Source organism: Pungitius pungitius, chromosome 18, assembly GCF_949316345.1.
Source record: "Pungitius pungitius chromosome 18, fPunPun2.1, whole genome shotgun sequence".
Classification (NCBI taxonomy): Eukaryota; Metazoa; Chordata; class Actinopteri; order Perciformes; family Gasterosteidae; genus Pungitius; species Pungitius pungitius.
Genome location: NC_084917.1, coordinates 14,215,987 through 14,233,018, shown reverse-complemented (window position 1 = coordinate 14,233,018; position 17,032 = coordinate 14,215,987). Strand labels below are relative to the sequence as shown.

General features: G+C 47.4%; 1 protein-coding gene across 1 annotated transcript; it reads right to left on the bottom strand.

Moving 5' to 3' along the window:
* Window positions 1-2,738: 2,738 nt before the first annotated feature.
* Window positions 2,739-12,828, bottom strand: fech (ferrochelatase). Its single transcript, XM_037485142.2, has 11 exons — window positions 12,606-12,828; window positions 11,158-11,248; window positions 10,417-10,536; window positions 9,466-9,614; window positions 8,938-9,072; window positions 8,210-8,316; window positions 7,869-7,967; window positions 7,558-7,665; window positions 6,472-6,636; window positions 6,278-6,337; window positions 2,739-5,136 (listed from the first exon to the last, which is right to left on the bottom strand). Exons 1-11 carry the CDS (start codon window positions 12,643-12,645, stop codon window positions 4,999-5,001), a joined length of 1,212 nt encoding a protein of 403 aa, XP_037341039.2. The 5' UTR covers window positions 12,646-12,828; the 3' UTR covers window positions 2,739-4,998.
* Window positions 12,829-17,032: the final 4,204 nt, after the last annotated feature.

Sequence of the window (17,032 nt, the reverse complement as noted above, 5' to 3'; positions counted from 1 at the left end):
CTTGCTCCCTCTCTTTCTCTCCTTCTGTGTAGAAATCAATGGTTGTTCTCTCAATAGGAGGTCACAGGGGTTACAGTTGCTGGCGTCCTGGCTTTTCAATTACTAGCAGCCTGCAGACAACACACACACACACACACTTTTCGTCCTGAAGAGCCCTTCCCCCATTTAGCTGACGGGCCACCAGGCCGAGAGGAGGGAGTAAAGATTTCAAAATAAAAGAAGAACAGTGTAGATGTTGAAAAGAGAGGGAAGAAAGAAAGGGTTTGGAAGTCATAATGAAGGGAAGCGACAAGGAAAGAGGAAGAATACAGAAGAGGAGACATGAGGAGAGGAGGTGAGATAGGACAGGTCTCCCTCAGTCTGGCCTCTTGTAGGTTATTGTGTTGTTATCTAAACTCATCCGCGGGCCCTCATTTACATGGTTTTACGTTGTTTATTAACCCAGTACCATGTAGGATTGAACATTGAGCAATATTTGCAATTGGTGATTGAAATCATCCGTCCCGTTTTTTTGTCTGGCATCTTGACGTGTGATTGGTCCACTATCACAGCAGCACACGGGGTTGTAGCCTGGCCACACACTCAGCTTCTAATGCAGAGATGCCCGAGCCGCTTGCAGCCAACAGCGCCAACGCCAGCAACAGTGACAAGCAGTAGCGGCTGTGAGAGCATTGTGTGAGCGCTGTGCAGTGTTCCGCCGGTTAGCCCACAGGGACACACACAGCCCCCATTCATTGGATGGGTATTGAATGAAGCGCTAAATTGCAGCAGAACAGAGCCACTAAACCTGGTCATTAACATGAGGACCAGGGGCGGAGCCAGTAATTGTCACCAGGACATCTTCCCTGAGAATTATGTTTTTACCCATCTATGTGCATTTTTCAAGCCATTTAAGAAGAGAATGCCCTGAAATCTGTCTGGTATTCTGAGGGAAAAACAGGATATTAAAATGTTTTTAAAAACACCTTCCAATATGGTATTCAATTTAGTGTTGGGCTGTCTTAATCGTTCTGACACCATTAGCTTAAAGGCAGGAGACCAGAGGAGGGGTGAGGAAATGTGAGTGCAAAAAGCAGGGAACAAAAGGGATGAGGAGAAATAAAAAGGTATGGAGGGATTGAAGGAAAGGTGAGAGGAGAAAATGAAAGAGAAGGAAAGAGGGAGGGAGTGAAAAGAGGAGACTAGAGGAGGGGAGACAAGGGATGTTGAGAGGAGATGTAGTGAGATCTGACAAAAAAATAAGAGGTAAGATATGACTGAATATCTTAGAGGACAGAAGCAAAATCATGAGAAAATGAGGAGAAGAGGCAAGGATACAAGGAAAAAGGAAAGGATGAAAGGAAAGGAAAAAAAAGGTCAGCAAGGTAGATGAGAGGAAAGTAAAGGTACGGGGGAAAAAAATAATTAAAATGAAAGGGAGAGATTGCAGCTGGCTCAGATGCGAGGCGGAGGGGGGGGGGGGGGACCCGGCACCCTCCGGGGTTATTGGGTCGTGGACAGCCAATCTCTCTCAGCTTAATCAACAGCAGCAGAGGTGATTGCAACACCGCAGGGGACTGCAAGGAGAGGAAAAAAGAAGGGAAGGAGGAGAGGTTGAGGTGAAGAGAACGAGTTAGGAATGAATGGGAAGTTTTGTGTGTGTGTTCGGGGGAGAGGGGGGGGGGGGTTTGAGGAAGATTGGAAAGGTTGGAAAACGGCGGCAAAGCGGAGTAGGCGGGAGGAAGGGGGACGACTGAGGATTGGGAAGGAAAAGAGAAAGGAGGGTGTTTAGGGGAGAGGAAGAAATAGATGCATGAGGAGGGAGAGACAAGAGGAGAAGAGGAGGGAGGACTCCAAACCACATGTTCCACTCTCCGTATGCAACCAGTGGTGGTCACTTAAGAAGGAGGGGCTTGCTGCTCTGGTCACCATGGAGGTCTATACCTATATATAAATCCACCCATACTTGAATGTGGATATTTCACGAGACACGACCAGTTGGTGGTGCTGAGTTGGGGGTTTTTTTATCCATAAAGACTAACCATTTCCACTTGGGGCTTAGCAGGGTTTCCAGATACCCCTCCCCCCCCCCCTCAGATACATGTTCCCTGAGGCGTTCCAAGGCCAAACAAGATATACAATCTCTCAAACGAGTTGTGGGTCCAACACGGTGTCTCCAACCATCTCAAAAAAAAAAAAAAAAGACTCATCGGAGGATCCCTCAGCTGGCTCCTTTTAATGCCAGAGAGCATCACCCAGACCCCCCCTGCGATGGAAGGTTATTTTCCTTTCAGTCACTACCCAAAGCGCTTGATCCCAGGTGAGGTTTGGAAGGCAGAGCTTCGTCTTACACCACACCGCCCATCGCCACCAAAGTGTGCTTGCTGGTGGAGCGCAGAGCCACGTCGTCTGCAAAGAGACGCACTTTGCTTCAAGTCCCCAAACCGGGCTGTGCCTCGAGATCCTTCTCAAACACAAAAAGGTATATGGTCCAGTTTTCTGTTGAATTGTCCGATACGTATCTATGTAAACATGGATTTAAACCTGGCTAAAGAGGTGCTGGCAGGACCAGTGTTTGCTTGCTCTTTCTTGTTGATATTAAGACGTTTGCCGGAAGAACTGTCTTTGCTCTCCCGAGCTCGTCTTTGCCTGATGTCTCTCACAGGGACATCGAAGACTACATTTTTACAAGATGAACATATTGCATTCCTTATGTAGGGGCTTAGCATAAAAAATAAAAAACAAACACTTCATCGTTGTGTTTTTAAGGAAGATTTGTTATGTTTAATATCATTGCTTATACCATGTGTCTCAAATATACATATAAAAAACATGTTATAAACAGCAGACAGTTTGTGCGGTCAAAATGACCAAAAATAAATTATTCCAAAATACTCAAATTAAATCTGCAACAAATCTGTAGCGTCTTTATTGCATGTACAACGCGAAAATCACACAGCGCATTTCCAGCTACAAACAGAGCACACAGAAGATAATTCAAAATAAATAAGAAGACATGTTGTTGGGGGGGGGGGCATTAGAATGTGTTCTAGCGCCGACCCAATCATCCTGCAGACCTTTTCACAGTTCTGGTTGTATTTAAGACAGTGGAGTTTCAGAGGAATCTGACTCTTTCGTCACTAACATGCAGTTTGATGGGATTCTTGACTTCATTTCGGTTTGTTTAAGGTGGGAGCTGAATTCTTCTACTTCTATACTGAGCTGCGAGTTGAATACCACCCTTTAGAATACATTCAGTTATTAATGCAAAGCACAGAACTCTGGATAAAGCAATCTTCGAAGACAAAACTAGCCCTTTCAACCCCGTGGAAGAGCCCTGAAAGCACAAAGTACGCCCGTTTGAACGGAGTGAGAATGAGTTGAGTGATGAACAGCAACCACCTCCAGAAGCACCAATGCGTGTACCGACCGGAGAGAGGCCCATCGGAACGTGAGCAGCGGGCTACTTAGCTAGTGAGCTCTCTTTCTGGTTTCCAGAACTTGTAAATTCAGATTTTTGGTGGCAGATGCTTCCCGTCAGCATTTTTGTTCAGCACAGACAAAAAGAAGTAATATCCGTATTGCTAAATAGCCATCAGAAAAAGAGGCACATGATCACGGCATTGGAGGAAGAAAACAGTGTGGGGGAAGGCCGTAGGTCAAGGAGCATGTCATCTCAAATGGGATCATATCTAACTTATCAACAGAGTAGTTTTATTTTCATATTTAGGGGACTGTGATCAAAGCACTGAGTAGATGAAAAAAAAGACTGCACTGAAGGTTCAGACACACGTCAGGACGTCTGTGCTACTTCGCTACACGGCATTTGGAATAAACGCAGCTCGCTCTCTGAGGACAACTCCAGGGCTCTTTCATGCATTTGGTTATTTTTATACATTTCTCACACCTACAAAAATGTATAATGTAAGCATTTCATTGAAAATCCTACCGCTAAATGTGTAAAAATGATCTAATGGTCTTAAATCACTGTGCATTTTATTCTCTAACGGAACAGAAACGTAAAACCTATTAAAAAAAAGTCAGATTCCATAGAATTTCATGACAACTCTTATTTTGGGCATATTTGTAGAAAGCCAAGCAGAACCTGAAGGCTCTTTGTTGCCATCTCAAACATGTTTCCACTGACTGGAGAACATCGAACACTGTAAGAAGAAGAAGGCGCCTGAAGGTGCCATGTTACCGCACACTTTACTATATTCATTTCAATTTACTTTTGATGCTGCACCTCATTTCTCCTGGATCACCAATGCTTATAATCGCTGTCAAAATGTTGAATTGTGCGCATGTTTTTGGTGTGATGCATATTTAAAGAAGTGATGAGCTGCATTTGACCTTTGTAGGGGCAGACAAAAAGAAAAACTAATGATAGAAGAGGTTTGTGAATTTTTAATTTAACGTAATATCTTTGAAATCGTGTACATTACTTTCCTGACACCCTGAAGGGTCCCAAAACATGCGTTTTATTTTGTTTTATCAGAGATAGACCCTCACTGCACACTGTTCTACTGTAGAAACGGTGCAGAAAAGAATAGAGGGAAGGATTTGTGTAATAACGGATACTACTTTCTAGACGTAAAGATCCCTCCTGTTGAATCCCTAAAGCAGCCGCGTCCTCAGAGCATCACCATCTTCCGCCAATCATATTGTGCCGCTTGCAGCGGGGGGGGGGGTGAATCGTGAGTGGCGTCATTGTCGACGTCAAGGACGACCGTTATTCAATGAGCACTAGCAGGAAGACAAATGGGGTCTGGAATGTAAGCCAGGGAGCTGTGATGAGAAAACCAGTGGAAGGACTAATGCCTACTCCTCTTATTATTTAAACTGGATTCAGAAAAAGAAAATTTGCATTTGAGTCACACATGTTCTACCCTGAAGTTATTTTCCCTGGGAACTGACACCCGCTGGAGAAACTGTGTGTGTGTGTGTGTGTGTGTGTGTGTGAGTCATGTGTTTATTGGAGAAGGCCTTAAGTTCCTTCACTCTGCTGCAGGAAGCTTTCTAAGAGAGCTTCTGGCTGGCGAAGAAGGCCTTGGTCTCTCCACAGGTGGGGTTGGTGCACAGCGGGCAGCGCAGGGTCAGCTGACGGGAACAGGGCTGGTTGGACTTGAGGTGGGACTGGACCAGGTCGGCCAGAGCCTGGATGAACGGTGCACAGTGAGTATTGAGACAGAGTTCATTTAAAGAGCTGCTTTTGCATTACTTTTCAAGCACAGTTACCTCAAATGGTGTCCCATTGATCCAAAGATCTATAGGAGGCAACAGAAACTAAAGATGCAGAGTAATAGGCCAGAGAAAGGAGGGGAATAAGGAGACTACTCCTCTTCTGTTGGGCCTCAATGATACACACGATGTGTTTTCCACTGAAAACAAGCTGTTTACAAGAAACCTGCACAGAGCACCTTAAATCCCTCGGTTTCCTAGCAGGACTTTATTTTGATATATCTGCAGGTGCCTATTCAAACACATCCTATCTCGGAGTTAAACCAATAATCTGAGAGAATTCAATGGGTAAGAATGTATGAATAAAAATACAGTCGATCATACAAGATAGCAATCTGAGCAGGGATTTATCAGGAAATAAAACCCTGGACAGCAGCTGTGCTCTGCAGTTAAAATGGTGATGAATGTATTTTGCTTTATTTTCCAGTCGGCTGCTGCTAGCAGACTGAATCAGCTCACTGAGAAACTAAAACCACACCAAGGAAACCATCCTTCAGTAACTACCAACTAATCATCCTCTGGATATTGATTTACACACTTTCTCTCACACACAGACTTGGCTTCTGAGTGCGGCAGGTTTGACCAGCCAGCCAGCCGGGCTGTGCAGTTCTACTGTAGTCAGCTCGAAAGGTTCCCATTGATCCGCCCCTTCCTTTAATAACACACACACGCACATAAGGAAGAAGGGAAAGGAAGTAGGATAGGATGGAGGAATCCATTTAGTGTTCACTTTCTGCTGCTGTCTTTTCTTTTATTAAAAAGCCTTCTTTACTTCGTACAGTCTCCCCTCCTTTTTACACTTTGTGTATTTGTCGTTTTTTTGCTTCTCTTTGTGATTCAAACATCTCCCCCTTTTCCCCAACTTATTTGAACATTTTGCAACGTGCATTTCATGTTCAGCTTAAAGTCTCTTCATGCTCCTTTATTAGCATTTAAATGAGTTGGTAGTTACCGACCTGCTGTTTCTGGGCATGGTGAGTGAGCAGAGTGTGTGTGTGTGTGTGTGTGTGTGTGTGTGTGTGTGTGTGTGTGTGTGTGTGTGTGTGTGTGTGTGTACCTTCATAAAGAGAGGGTTCCCGTTCAAAGACTCAGCTCTCCTGATGTTCTCCACCCCACACTGACGAGGGAAGGGAAAGAAAGGCGAAGCAAGTTCATTTGAATTTAATCTAGCAGGTGGGGGTGTAAAAAAATAGTATGAATGAATAATGAATAATTCATTGTAAAAGAAGTTCAGCGTTTCTGCCTCCTCACCTCCTCCCCCAGCACCTGGCCGTACTCGATGTCCAGCTCGTGCAGAGTCTCGATGTGGTCCGAGGTGAAGGCGATGGGCACCATTAGGATGTTCTTCTTCCCTCGCTCGCACAGGCCTTTGATCACGTCGTCCGTCTGGGGGCCGAGCCACTGCATGGGCCCCACCTGGAAGAGCAAACACCGGACATGACCACCGGACATGACCACCGCTCGCTCCCGTTGTCGTGGAGACATGAGGGGGCCGTGATGCAACGGTCCGACACCTTTCAATCCAGACCAAATGGTCTTTGTCTCCAGAGGACAACTGATCAGGCTGAACTGTTTCACCTGGTCCCCTTAAAGCCTCGGTCGTACTGCGACCCCCCCCCCCCCCCCTCCTCCCTCACATGTGCGTGAGAGCGCTGCACTTTCACTGGGAATTGCTGGGTGTCCACACATGAGGAAGTTTACGTCTAGTAGACGTCACATTCCTTCCTTACATCATTTCAGCGGGGACGTTTCATATTTCAAAAGTAAACATGCCATAAACATTTTGTTTACATATTTTTCAAATCTATTAAAAATATTTAAAACTATTTCCATGTACCCAGGTGTTCACAGCCTTTGGCATGACAATCCAAACTGGTGCATCCAGTTCCCACCAATCACTGGGACCCCCCAGCAGGGATTGAGGTCTCTGCTCTATGCAGCATTACATGGACGCCTGGCTCCATCTAGTGGCGCTCCGAGCCAAGAAACTTCCTTTGAACTACACTAGACTTCATCCTCCTGTCAGGGATTGATTCTCACAAACACACCTGGATATTATCAATAGTCTGTGGAGTAATTCATGTAAATATGAAAATTTACATGACAAAATTCAGCAGCAACAGGTAACTGTTTGCAGGGAAGAATCACATCACCTCCCCTGTTCAGCAGGGACTGGATGGTGGACATAAACTTAAAAAAGGTGGCAATAATGCAAACAGCACACTGTAATATATCGTGTGACCTGATAATGTTAGTACAGATCAAGTGTTACACATTACTGGGGTCTGATAGTACTTGAACGTGTGTGTGTGTGTGTGTGTGTGTGTGTGTTCTCACCCTGGACTGCCACACCAGTCTGTACGGGTTACAGTGTCCCAGTCTCTCCATGACTCTCTGAACGGTGGCTCCCACCTCCTGAGGATACGGGTCACCTCTGTTTACAACCTGCACACGGGACACAGCAGCACCGTCAGGTGGAGATCAGTCTGTGCTACCCGTAGACGTAGTCGTCACCCATTGGTTGGTGTACTGCCGCATTGGGGCCTTAAGTGAGCAGAATTCCGCCTTTGTGTTGGATGACGGCAGCAAATTGCCGTGGCAGCAGTGGCATTGGTAGTGTACCAGCAGTAGCGCTTCATAGTACTTACAGCCATGGGGAGGGAGTGTGCCGAGAAGAGAATGACAACGTCGTCCCGCTTGTCTTCTGGAAACTTCAGCAACTCGTTGCGGACGTGATCTGCGAAACACTGCACCACACACACCAAAATACAATGAATACATTTTCTGAATAGTTAATGCGTCCAACCAGATCTAGAAGTACGAACAGACTTATTAGTTGCTGTCATAACCAAGCAGAGACACCAACAGCTCCTTAGTTGCCATAACAACCTCTTGGCCGGGTCAATTCATTATCCAATATGTGTTTTTCTAGCTTATCTCCGAAATGTCCAAGAGGGCTCTTTGGGGTGTGTGTGTGTGTGTGTCTTACTTCCACCAGCAGAGGGTGTGTGGGCCAACGGTCGATGACACTCCAGCGCATTTTTGGCCTGTTGCCTCTGTTGCTGTAGTAACGGTAGATGGCGTTCAGACTGCTGCCTGTTTCCCAGGGAAGCAAAACACACTAATAATTAGAAAAGATCCACAACATAACCTGTTCTCCGAGATGGTGGAATGAGCTTTCTGATGACATCAGGACTGCAGAGAGCCTCTACATCTTCCGTCCAAAACTCAAGACACACCTCTTTAGACTCTACCTTGACTAAAACACTAGCTTTTAGCTTTAAAAACAAATCCATGACTGGTGTGTCTACCGTCCAGATGGACATTAGAGGGACAGAGCTTGACAATCAAGTTTCCCACAATTCTTAGACTCTACACACAGTTTAAGGGTCATCTGCGCAACCGAAAATAACAGTTTCCAAATCCACACTCTTTGCATTGGTGCTATTTTAGGAACAGGGACACAAAAGGTCTGAGTGCTGGCGCTTCCCCATTGGCTGCCCTGCTTACAAAAATAGCCAAGCGGGACAGCGTCTCCGCCGGTAACGTCTTTACAACCACAGCATTTAGAAGATAAAAATAACAAAACACAACAAAACTCATTTTCCCTCCCTTTTGACATTTAAAAATGGTCTTTACTGAACTTACAAAGACTTTGCCCCTTTTCCACTAAAGTCATTACAGGTCATGGTAACACATCGAGGCGTAGGACTTCACCTGTGGTGGAGCAGCTGTACTGAGGATACTGTGTGAAGGCCACGGCCCGCTCCACTCCGTCCTTCTCCATCTGCTCGATTGCTTCCTCCGTCAGCGGCTGAACGTACCGGAAGCCGATGTAGAACTTGTGAGGTGCTTGTGAACAGAGACACCGTCAGTCAACAACTGGACCAAGTGAGTTATGCTCAGTGAGGTCTGAGTAAGACCTTTGACACAAAAAAAAAGCACACGCTGGCATTTGTAAATTTACTGAATAGTGGAACGATCAATAAATTCAGAAAAGAAAGTAAAAAGGGGAAGTTATAAGTTGTGATCAGTTTGCAGACTGCCGTTGGGGCGGTTATCGGAGATGCGTGTGCAGGCATGTGTAGTGACACACCCTCACTTGGTCCCTATCTACACGTCACACCCTTTCTGCTTCTGACAAGCGAGAGTCCACGGGCGGGAAACAAACGCTCCGTCTCGCTGCTCCTTGGAGCCGCCGTTCCCCTGATGACTGATATATGGGTTCCTCCTCCTTCGCCTCACCCGTCTCAGGACACATCTGGTCCAGCAGCTTCACCATGCCCTCCCCCTGCATGGAGGTCCAGTGCTTGATGGGCGAGCCCCCTCCGATCTTGCTGTACTGCTCCTGGATCTTTGGCGTGCGGCGCTTTGCAATGAACGGCCCGAGCTTACTGCAGGGTGGAGGTACAACAGTACAATGCTGCCTCAGTAGAAACTCAAGCAAGCAGACGTTTGCTCATTTGGAAATGGGCTCAGACAGCCAATGCCATTTGTAGAGCAGCTTGTGAACTTAACACACATTCAATCACTATGTAAAATAACATCCGTCGGAATAGCCTAAGCTAAAACAGATGAAGTTGGTTTGTGGTGCGAAATCAACAGTTTATAAAGAAGCTAACAATACTGCTACAATAGATGTTATTACACTAATTTAATATACTAAAGACTAATAAATCATACGTTTAACAAGAATAAAGACGCTCTAATTAGCACTGAAAACATACAGGCTTGTCAGCCTTTGTATTGTACAAATGAGCATTTTTAACTGATGATTGCTCTTCAATGATCAAAAGGTCAAAGCATTATGGAAATGAAAATGAATGAAAAGGGAGGCATGAATATCTGAACCAAATTCATATATATTTCAAGGATTCAAAACCAAGACAACAGATTTGTACTGCTTGTTACAACCACAGAGGGGAAATACACACTCAAAGACTTGGTTCCTCCAACACCAGCATAGAACTAAAAGTTTGAGTTTAGGGTCATGTAGGAAAACCGTATGCGCTGATATTTGTTCCTTGTTCAGTCACATTGGATCAGAAGGTACAAGGAAGTAAAACGCTTGTGCTTCTCAGCAGGAAGCAAATGAAATCCCTTTGTTGGTTCCTGAGTCCGTTATTATGACACAAACAAGCACCGCAGCATGTGACCTGACAACCTGCCTCTGTGTGTGTGTGTGTGTGCGCATACTTCTGTACTGGGAGTTTCATCAGGTCCGTGTCCGAGAACAACCGCAGCAGGAAGTCGTGCACGTCTTCTAGTTTCTCCGGTCCTCCCATGTTCAGCATCAAAATTCCCGTCTTAGGTTTCCTGCAGGCACAAGGGATAAATAATAAATAATCATACTTTCCTAAAAGAAAACAAATCTTATTGGTTGTTAATAATGGCTGGTCAACAAGTCTTTAGATACCAAAATCTCCCACATTTTCCTACTTTCAATATACTTGGGCACAGCCCAAAGTAGATGATAGTTAGACATTGCACAAATAAATATTATTAGCCAAAGCAGCTTTTAACCAGTTTCAAGGTAATATACAGTATGCTGGTCACAAAGTTCTAATGGGGGTTAGAATGGTCACACATTCTTTGTACACTTTTTTAAAAACTTAAATGGCCCTCAAGAATCTGCCGTATTCCCCAAGTATCATTTGGCTCATCTTCGAAGCAAAGTTAAGAGCCACGGACAGAAAAAGCCAAAGTTGCCAACAGATGGCTGGCAAAGTAGAACAGAAGTCATTTATTCGTCTATTTATTCCAAAAAAAAATTTTAGCCGGACCAATGAAACAAACGAGATCCACAATGTTTTAATGTAGGTTCGGTCTTTTACACATCGGTCTAATCAACTAGCCGTCATCATGGAATCTGTGAGCACAGAGGAGCACGTAGCGGACAGCAGACGGTGTGTTGCCAGACGGCGGTCCGTGTGTCACCTGTTGTCGTGCGTTTCTGGGGTGGACGTCTGGGCCAAAGCAGCAGCTGTGGAGCGTCTCCTCACAGACAGACTGATGCCGCTCCTGGCGACTGAAGCAGACGAAGGAAACACGGCCATTTGTCACTGGTACACATGCAGGGTTTTCCCAGTGAATAGACGTTACTGTGCACGTGTACACACACACACACACACACACACACACACACACACACACACACACACACACACTTTCTTCTCAAAATGTTTTTATCATTTCAGTGTATAACCAAACTGATTTTATATTATAATCGAGAATAGCAGATTCGGATTTCATTAATCCCCATGAAGTACATAATTATTTACTTGACTTTTCCCCTAAGTGGCTGTCCTGGAGCTTGAACCAGTTGTGACCAGATACTTTATTACACCGTACATTGTCTGTTTTTAAGTATTGTTTGAGCATTTCTCTAGTGTGAACATCCTATATCCTCAAAGTGAGTGATACATCGGCTTTTGTTACACAGCATTAGTAATCATAGTGGATACAACTTAATCCGCTTTATCAAATTAAAATATTCAGGGGGTCATGTGGTTCATAATATACCAAGATTCAGCCGGATGCATTTGGTATCTGTGGAAATTCAGTGACCTCCTCCAGAATTGTATATGAATAATGGGCAGCAAGTCATTTTGTAAAGACAGATGCTGAAAAAAGTGCAGCAAAATAATGTGTTACTAATTATATAATGTCCCGTTATATAGTAACCCTTAACTTTGTGTTTAGGGCAAGCTGTCCTTCTATAACCTCCGCTGTAGTACCCGGAAACACCACCAGGAGGCTCAGTACGATTATGCAAGTTCACAACGTTGGAATTGTGTAACTCAGTTCAAATGTTCCTTCTCACTTGCCTTGAAAAACACGAGCCGTTAACGACTAAGTGGAATGTTTAATGATCATTGGCTTGAACTAAATGCAGCACATGTACGGGATGATTCCGTTACATAACATTAAACTAACCTAAGCAATGTTGTGCTTAGCGCGTGGCTAGCTACGGAAACGAAAATATTTCTCTGTAAAATAAAAGCACATGAACAAAATGTCAGCAAAGATAACGATTTAGACTCAACCAACAGTAAACATGGACAGCTGTATACAAGGTCTGACGTATGAGAGTGAGAATGAATGGGTGCAAACGACTTAAGAGATAACAACACGAAGAATTGTGCATTAACATTACAGCAACGCTTGTATTGTGAAAGTCCAAGACGGAAGTTTTACTTCTACTATCCTTGCTAGCTTAACGACCCATTACGAAATGCCGAAGTCATTGTCAGCGTGTTGTTGAGATCACGCTCCATCACTCAAAACTGCTTGAAACACGCAAAGTGAAGCAGTTTACTCCGTGACATTAAAATCCAATTGATAGAACTTGAAGGCAGGGTAAGAAAGCTCACAGCAACACTCACATTGGATCAAGCGACTGGCGCTGCCCAGGACAGCCATCATGGTAACGTCCTGTTTTCCGCGCCGAAAGGTCTGTGTTCCCGCTTTAGTGGAGGCTGGATAGTTGTGCCGTCAGCGCGGCAGGTTCCACGAATGTTATCCCTCAGTGAGTGACTCGCTGGTCAAACCACTGTGACACCCAGACTGCTTCGGCTGCCGGTAAAAAAACTGTTTAGTCAACGGTGGCTTCAACTCTTCCGGGTTTTAAATTTCAAAATAAAAGCCGCCGACGACGAATCTGAGGCAACAGTTTAGAGGAGTTTGATTTGTGTTAAATACAGAGATTCGTGGCTCATTTTATTCATATTTTAATCACTTACTTATTTCTAGTAATGCTAAGTGATATTTTCCTTTCATCAATGCCATCGATGTCTAATTTTCTTTTACTGTTTCAATTGAGAAAAATAAGAAATTGAGAAGGAATTGAAAGCCATGGCTTGGATGTAGTGTTGCACGTTGTTTACAATACGTTTTATGAATCATTATATTTGTATGTACTCTAAACTTTTATTGTGGTAGCTCGGTCTAGTTTTCTGTACACAGGTCACTTATTTGAGTATGACATCACATCTACGTCCGTCTTCCTAATAAAACCACGCCCCTCTTCAGGCCGGTCCCACCCACTTGTGCGTGTGGGTGTTCAGAGATGGTATATCAGTTCTAAGCACCGTGGTTGTAAGTCACCCGCCGTCTGGTTCCAAGAAAGATCTACAAACGGCTTTGTGAAGAGAGAGATTTGAGAACACCCCTGAAGTAACAAACTGCTTTCTCAAATCAACCAAACTCTTGTTTGATCCACCATCCAGAGTGTTTTACAGTTACTCAGGTTACCAACAAATGAGACCGGGTTTTCTAGGTTTGAGGTTTGCTTCTTCGCCCCCAAATTAGCTTTAAATTTAAACATTCATTCTATATATTTTTATCTGTTACACTGTAACTAGGACTTAAGTCATCGTTCCCTCTCAGGGAACTCAAGCTGCGTAAAAACGCTGTGGGAACGCCTCTGCGTGGCCGCGTCATGAAGCACGTGTGAAATCTAACCAATGGCGAGCTGGTACGTCATAGGTGGGCGACGCCAGGACCAGGACGCTATAAAGGGACGCGAAAGGCAGGACCATTTATCTCTGTGCCTTCATCTAGTGCGTGTAAAGTTCTGACTAGTTAGTAATGGCTGAGCGGTATTGTATAGTGTGCCCCCCCCTTGCACCCGTTTCATTACGGGCAGGGACTTGCACACCTTGTGGTGTTGTCTGCTTGGGCGTGGACCACGCTCAGCTAGCTGTGGAGATTGCGAGCGCTTTTCCTGAGAAGAGGGCGCACGTGTCTCTCTCGTTGAGCCCTCTCTGAGGAGGACGGCTCGATGACACGCGCTCCCCGTGGCTCCGGTCGCGCTCGTGCCTAGGCAGAGCGCCGGATAACTTTGTGGGGATCGCAAGTGGATCTCGCGGAGGATTCCGGGACGGCTGAGGCCTTTTCCTGGCCCTTCACCGCGGGACCCAGGTGCTCGTTTCCGGTGTCGGAGCCACGCGTGGCGGATTCTTCCCCCCCTGACGAGACGCCGCTCTCACGGTCCAGCTCCGAGGAACTGGACGTGGTGAGCGTGGAGGCAGCGGAGGCTGACGTTGAGGCGCCCCCCCCGCTGCCGCCCAAGAACTGCTGGAGGTCCTCACTCGAGCCGCTGATAAACTCAATATCAGCTGGCCGGCGGATAGGCAGCAGCCTACTGCTTCCGGTAAGCTGGATTCTGCCTTCCCGTAGAGTACCTCCGCGCCGGTGCTTGCCTTTCTTCCCGGACGTCCACGCTGAGGTGTCGGCCTCCTGGGGGAAGCCGGTGTCCGCTGGCGTTTACAACCCGCGTGCGGCTTTGTATTTGTCAGTGAATGAGGCTAAGCGACATGGCTATGCTAGCATGCCGGCCGCGGATGCCGCCCTGGCTCGGCGGCAGTGCAAGCTGAGAGACTTTTTGGGAGAGTGGCGAGCCCACCCCATTGTATCTCAATGGGTCCTGCGCACAATCCACGAAGGCTACGCCCCCCACTTCAGGTGGCGGCCGCCTCGATTTCGCGGGGTACTACCCACTTTGGTAGACCCCAGCAGGCTCGGATATCGGAGCGAGAAGTACAGACCCTGCTGTGGAAGGGAGCCTCAGAACGAGTTCTTCCTCCAGACAGATAGTCGGGCTATTACAGCCGCAGATCGCGGCACAGTTCAGGTCCGAGGACTGGTTTGTCACGGTAGATCTTCAGGACGCTTACTTTCCTATTCCCATCCTCCCACGACACAGGAGGTTCCTGAGGTTCGCTTTTGGGGACAAAGCTTACCAATACCGTGCTCTTCCATTCGGTCTAGCCCTCTCACCCCGTACGTTTACCATATGCGTGGACGCTGCTCTGGCACCATTGCGTCTCTAGGGCATCCGCATTTTGAACTACATAGACGACTGGTTGATTCTAGCGCCATCCGAGGGGCTGGCGTCCCAACATCGAGGTGTTGTGCTTGCCCACATCAACCGTCTGGGGCTGAGACTCAACGCCAGGAAAAGTGTGCTGTCCCCAGTGCATAGGACCACCTTCCTTGGCGTTGTTTGGGATTCGACCACGATGCGGACACATCTGTCTCCCGCTCGAGTAGTTTCGATCCTCTCTGCAGTCAAGCAAGCCAAACTAGGCCAGCCACTCACTGTGAAACAGTTTCAGAGACTGTTAGGTCTGCTGGCAGCGGCATCCTACGTGATCCTTTGCGGCCTGTTACACTTGAGACTGTTGCAGTGGTGGCTCAGGGCCAAGGGGTTCTCCCCGACGGGAAACCAGCGCCGTCTGATCAAGGTCACTCGGCGTTGCCTGCGGGCTCTGGCCATATGGGGGCAGACGCCCTGTCGAGACAGGGGCCGAGGCCCGGGGACTGGAGACTCCACCCCGAGGTGGTGGAGCTCCTGTGGAGAGGCGGTCTTATCGAGGTAGACCTGTTTGCCTTCAGAGAGACCACTCACTGTCCTCTGTGTTTCTGAGGGAGATGCAGTGCAGGTACAGGCATGGCCGAGGTCATGTCTGTACGCCTTTTCCCCGGTTGCTCTGCTCCCAGGGGTCTAGAGAGGGTCCGTCAGGACGGTGGCCTACTGCTAGTAGCCCCGCTCTAGCCGGCCCGAGTATGGTTCACAGACCTTTTGTCGCTTCTCGCAGGTCCTCCGTTGGAGACCCCCATCAGGGTGGACCTGCTGTCTCAGGCGTCGGGGTCCATCGTTCACCCTCGCCTCGAGCTATGGAAACCATGGCCGTGGCCCTCCAGGGGACCCGCCTCTTAGGATCCGGTTTCTCGACCGAGGTCGTGGAGACCATCCTCCACTCCAGAGCCCCCACTACGAGGAAGGTGTATGACGGTAGATGGAGGCTTTTTGCCACTTGGTGTGGGGAACGACAGCTGGACCCAGTTAACTGCCCAGTCGGTTCAGTACTGGAGTTCCTGCAGGAACGTTTCGCCACAGGTTTATCCCCGTCGACTATCAAGGTATATGTGGCGGCCCTGTCGGCAACCCATGCCCCACTGAATGGGCGTTCTCTGGGGAGACACCCACTGGTATCTCCCTTCCTTTGTGGCACCCTGAGGCTGAGGCCAGCAGCCAGCACTAGAGTTCCGTCCTGGGACTTGGCCATCGTACTAGAGGGTCTCTCTGGTGCTCCCTTCGAGCCCACGGCAGAGGTCACAGTGAAGTATGTGGCTCTTAAGACCCTCTTCCTGCTCGCTATTTCGTCCCTCAAAAGAGTTGGAGATATGCAAGCCCTCTCGGTGGCCCCATCGTGCTTGGAATTTGCACCCGGTATGGTGAAGTCATTCTTACTACCTTCCCCCAGCTATATTCCTAAGGTCCCGTCCGCTACGGTCGGGCCTATTGTGCTGCAGGCTTTCTGTCCTCCCCCATTCCTTACGTCGGACCAGGCGAAGCTCAACCTCCTCTGCCCAGTCAGAGCCCTAGACCTCTACGTCCGCAGGACCACCATGTGTAGGCTCTCCGAACAGCTGTTCGTGTGCTTCGGGCCCCCCAATACTGGCGGCCCGGTGACTAAGCAGAGGATGAGCAAGTGGGTGGTTGAGGCCATCACACTTGCTTATGAATCGGCCGGCCAGCCAGCACCTTTGGCTGTCTGGGCCCATTCTACTAGGGGTATGGTGGCTTCTAACCTTAACTCTACGCCTGGAGCACAGGTGCTCTCGTCTGAGTGTGCGTTTTAACTTCACACCACGGTCACTTGCTCTTATGGTGGAGTGAGTATTGGCATTCCCACAGCGTTTTTACGCAGCTTGAGTTCCCTGAGAGGGAACGTCTCCGGTTACGTATGTAACCGTGGTTCCCTGAAGGGAACGAGACGCTGCGTAAACTTTTCCATACTCCCGG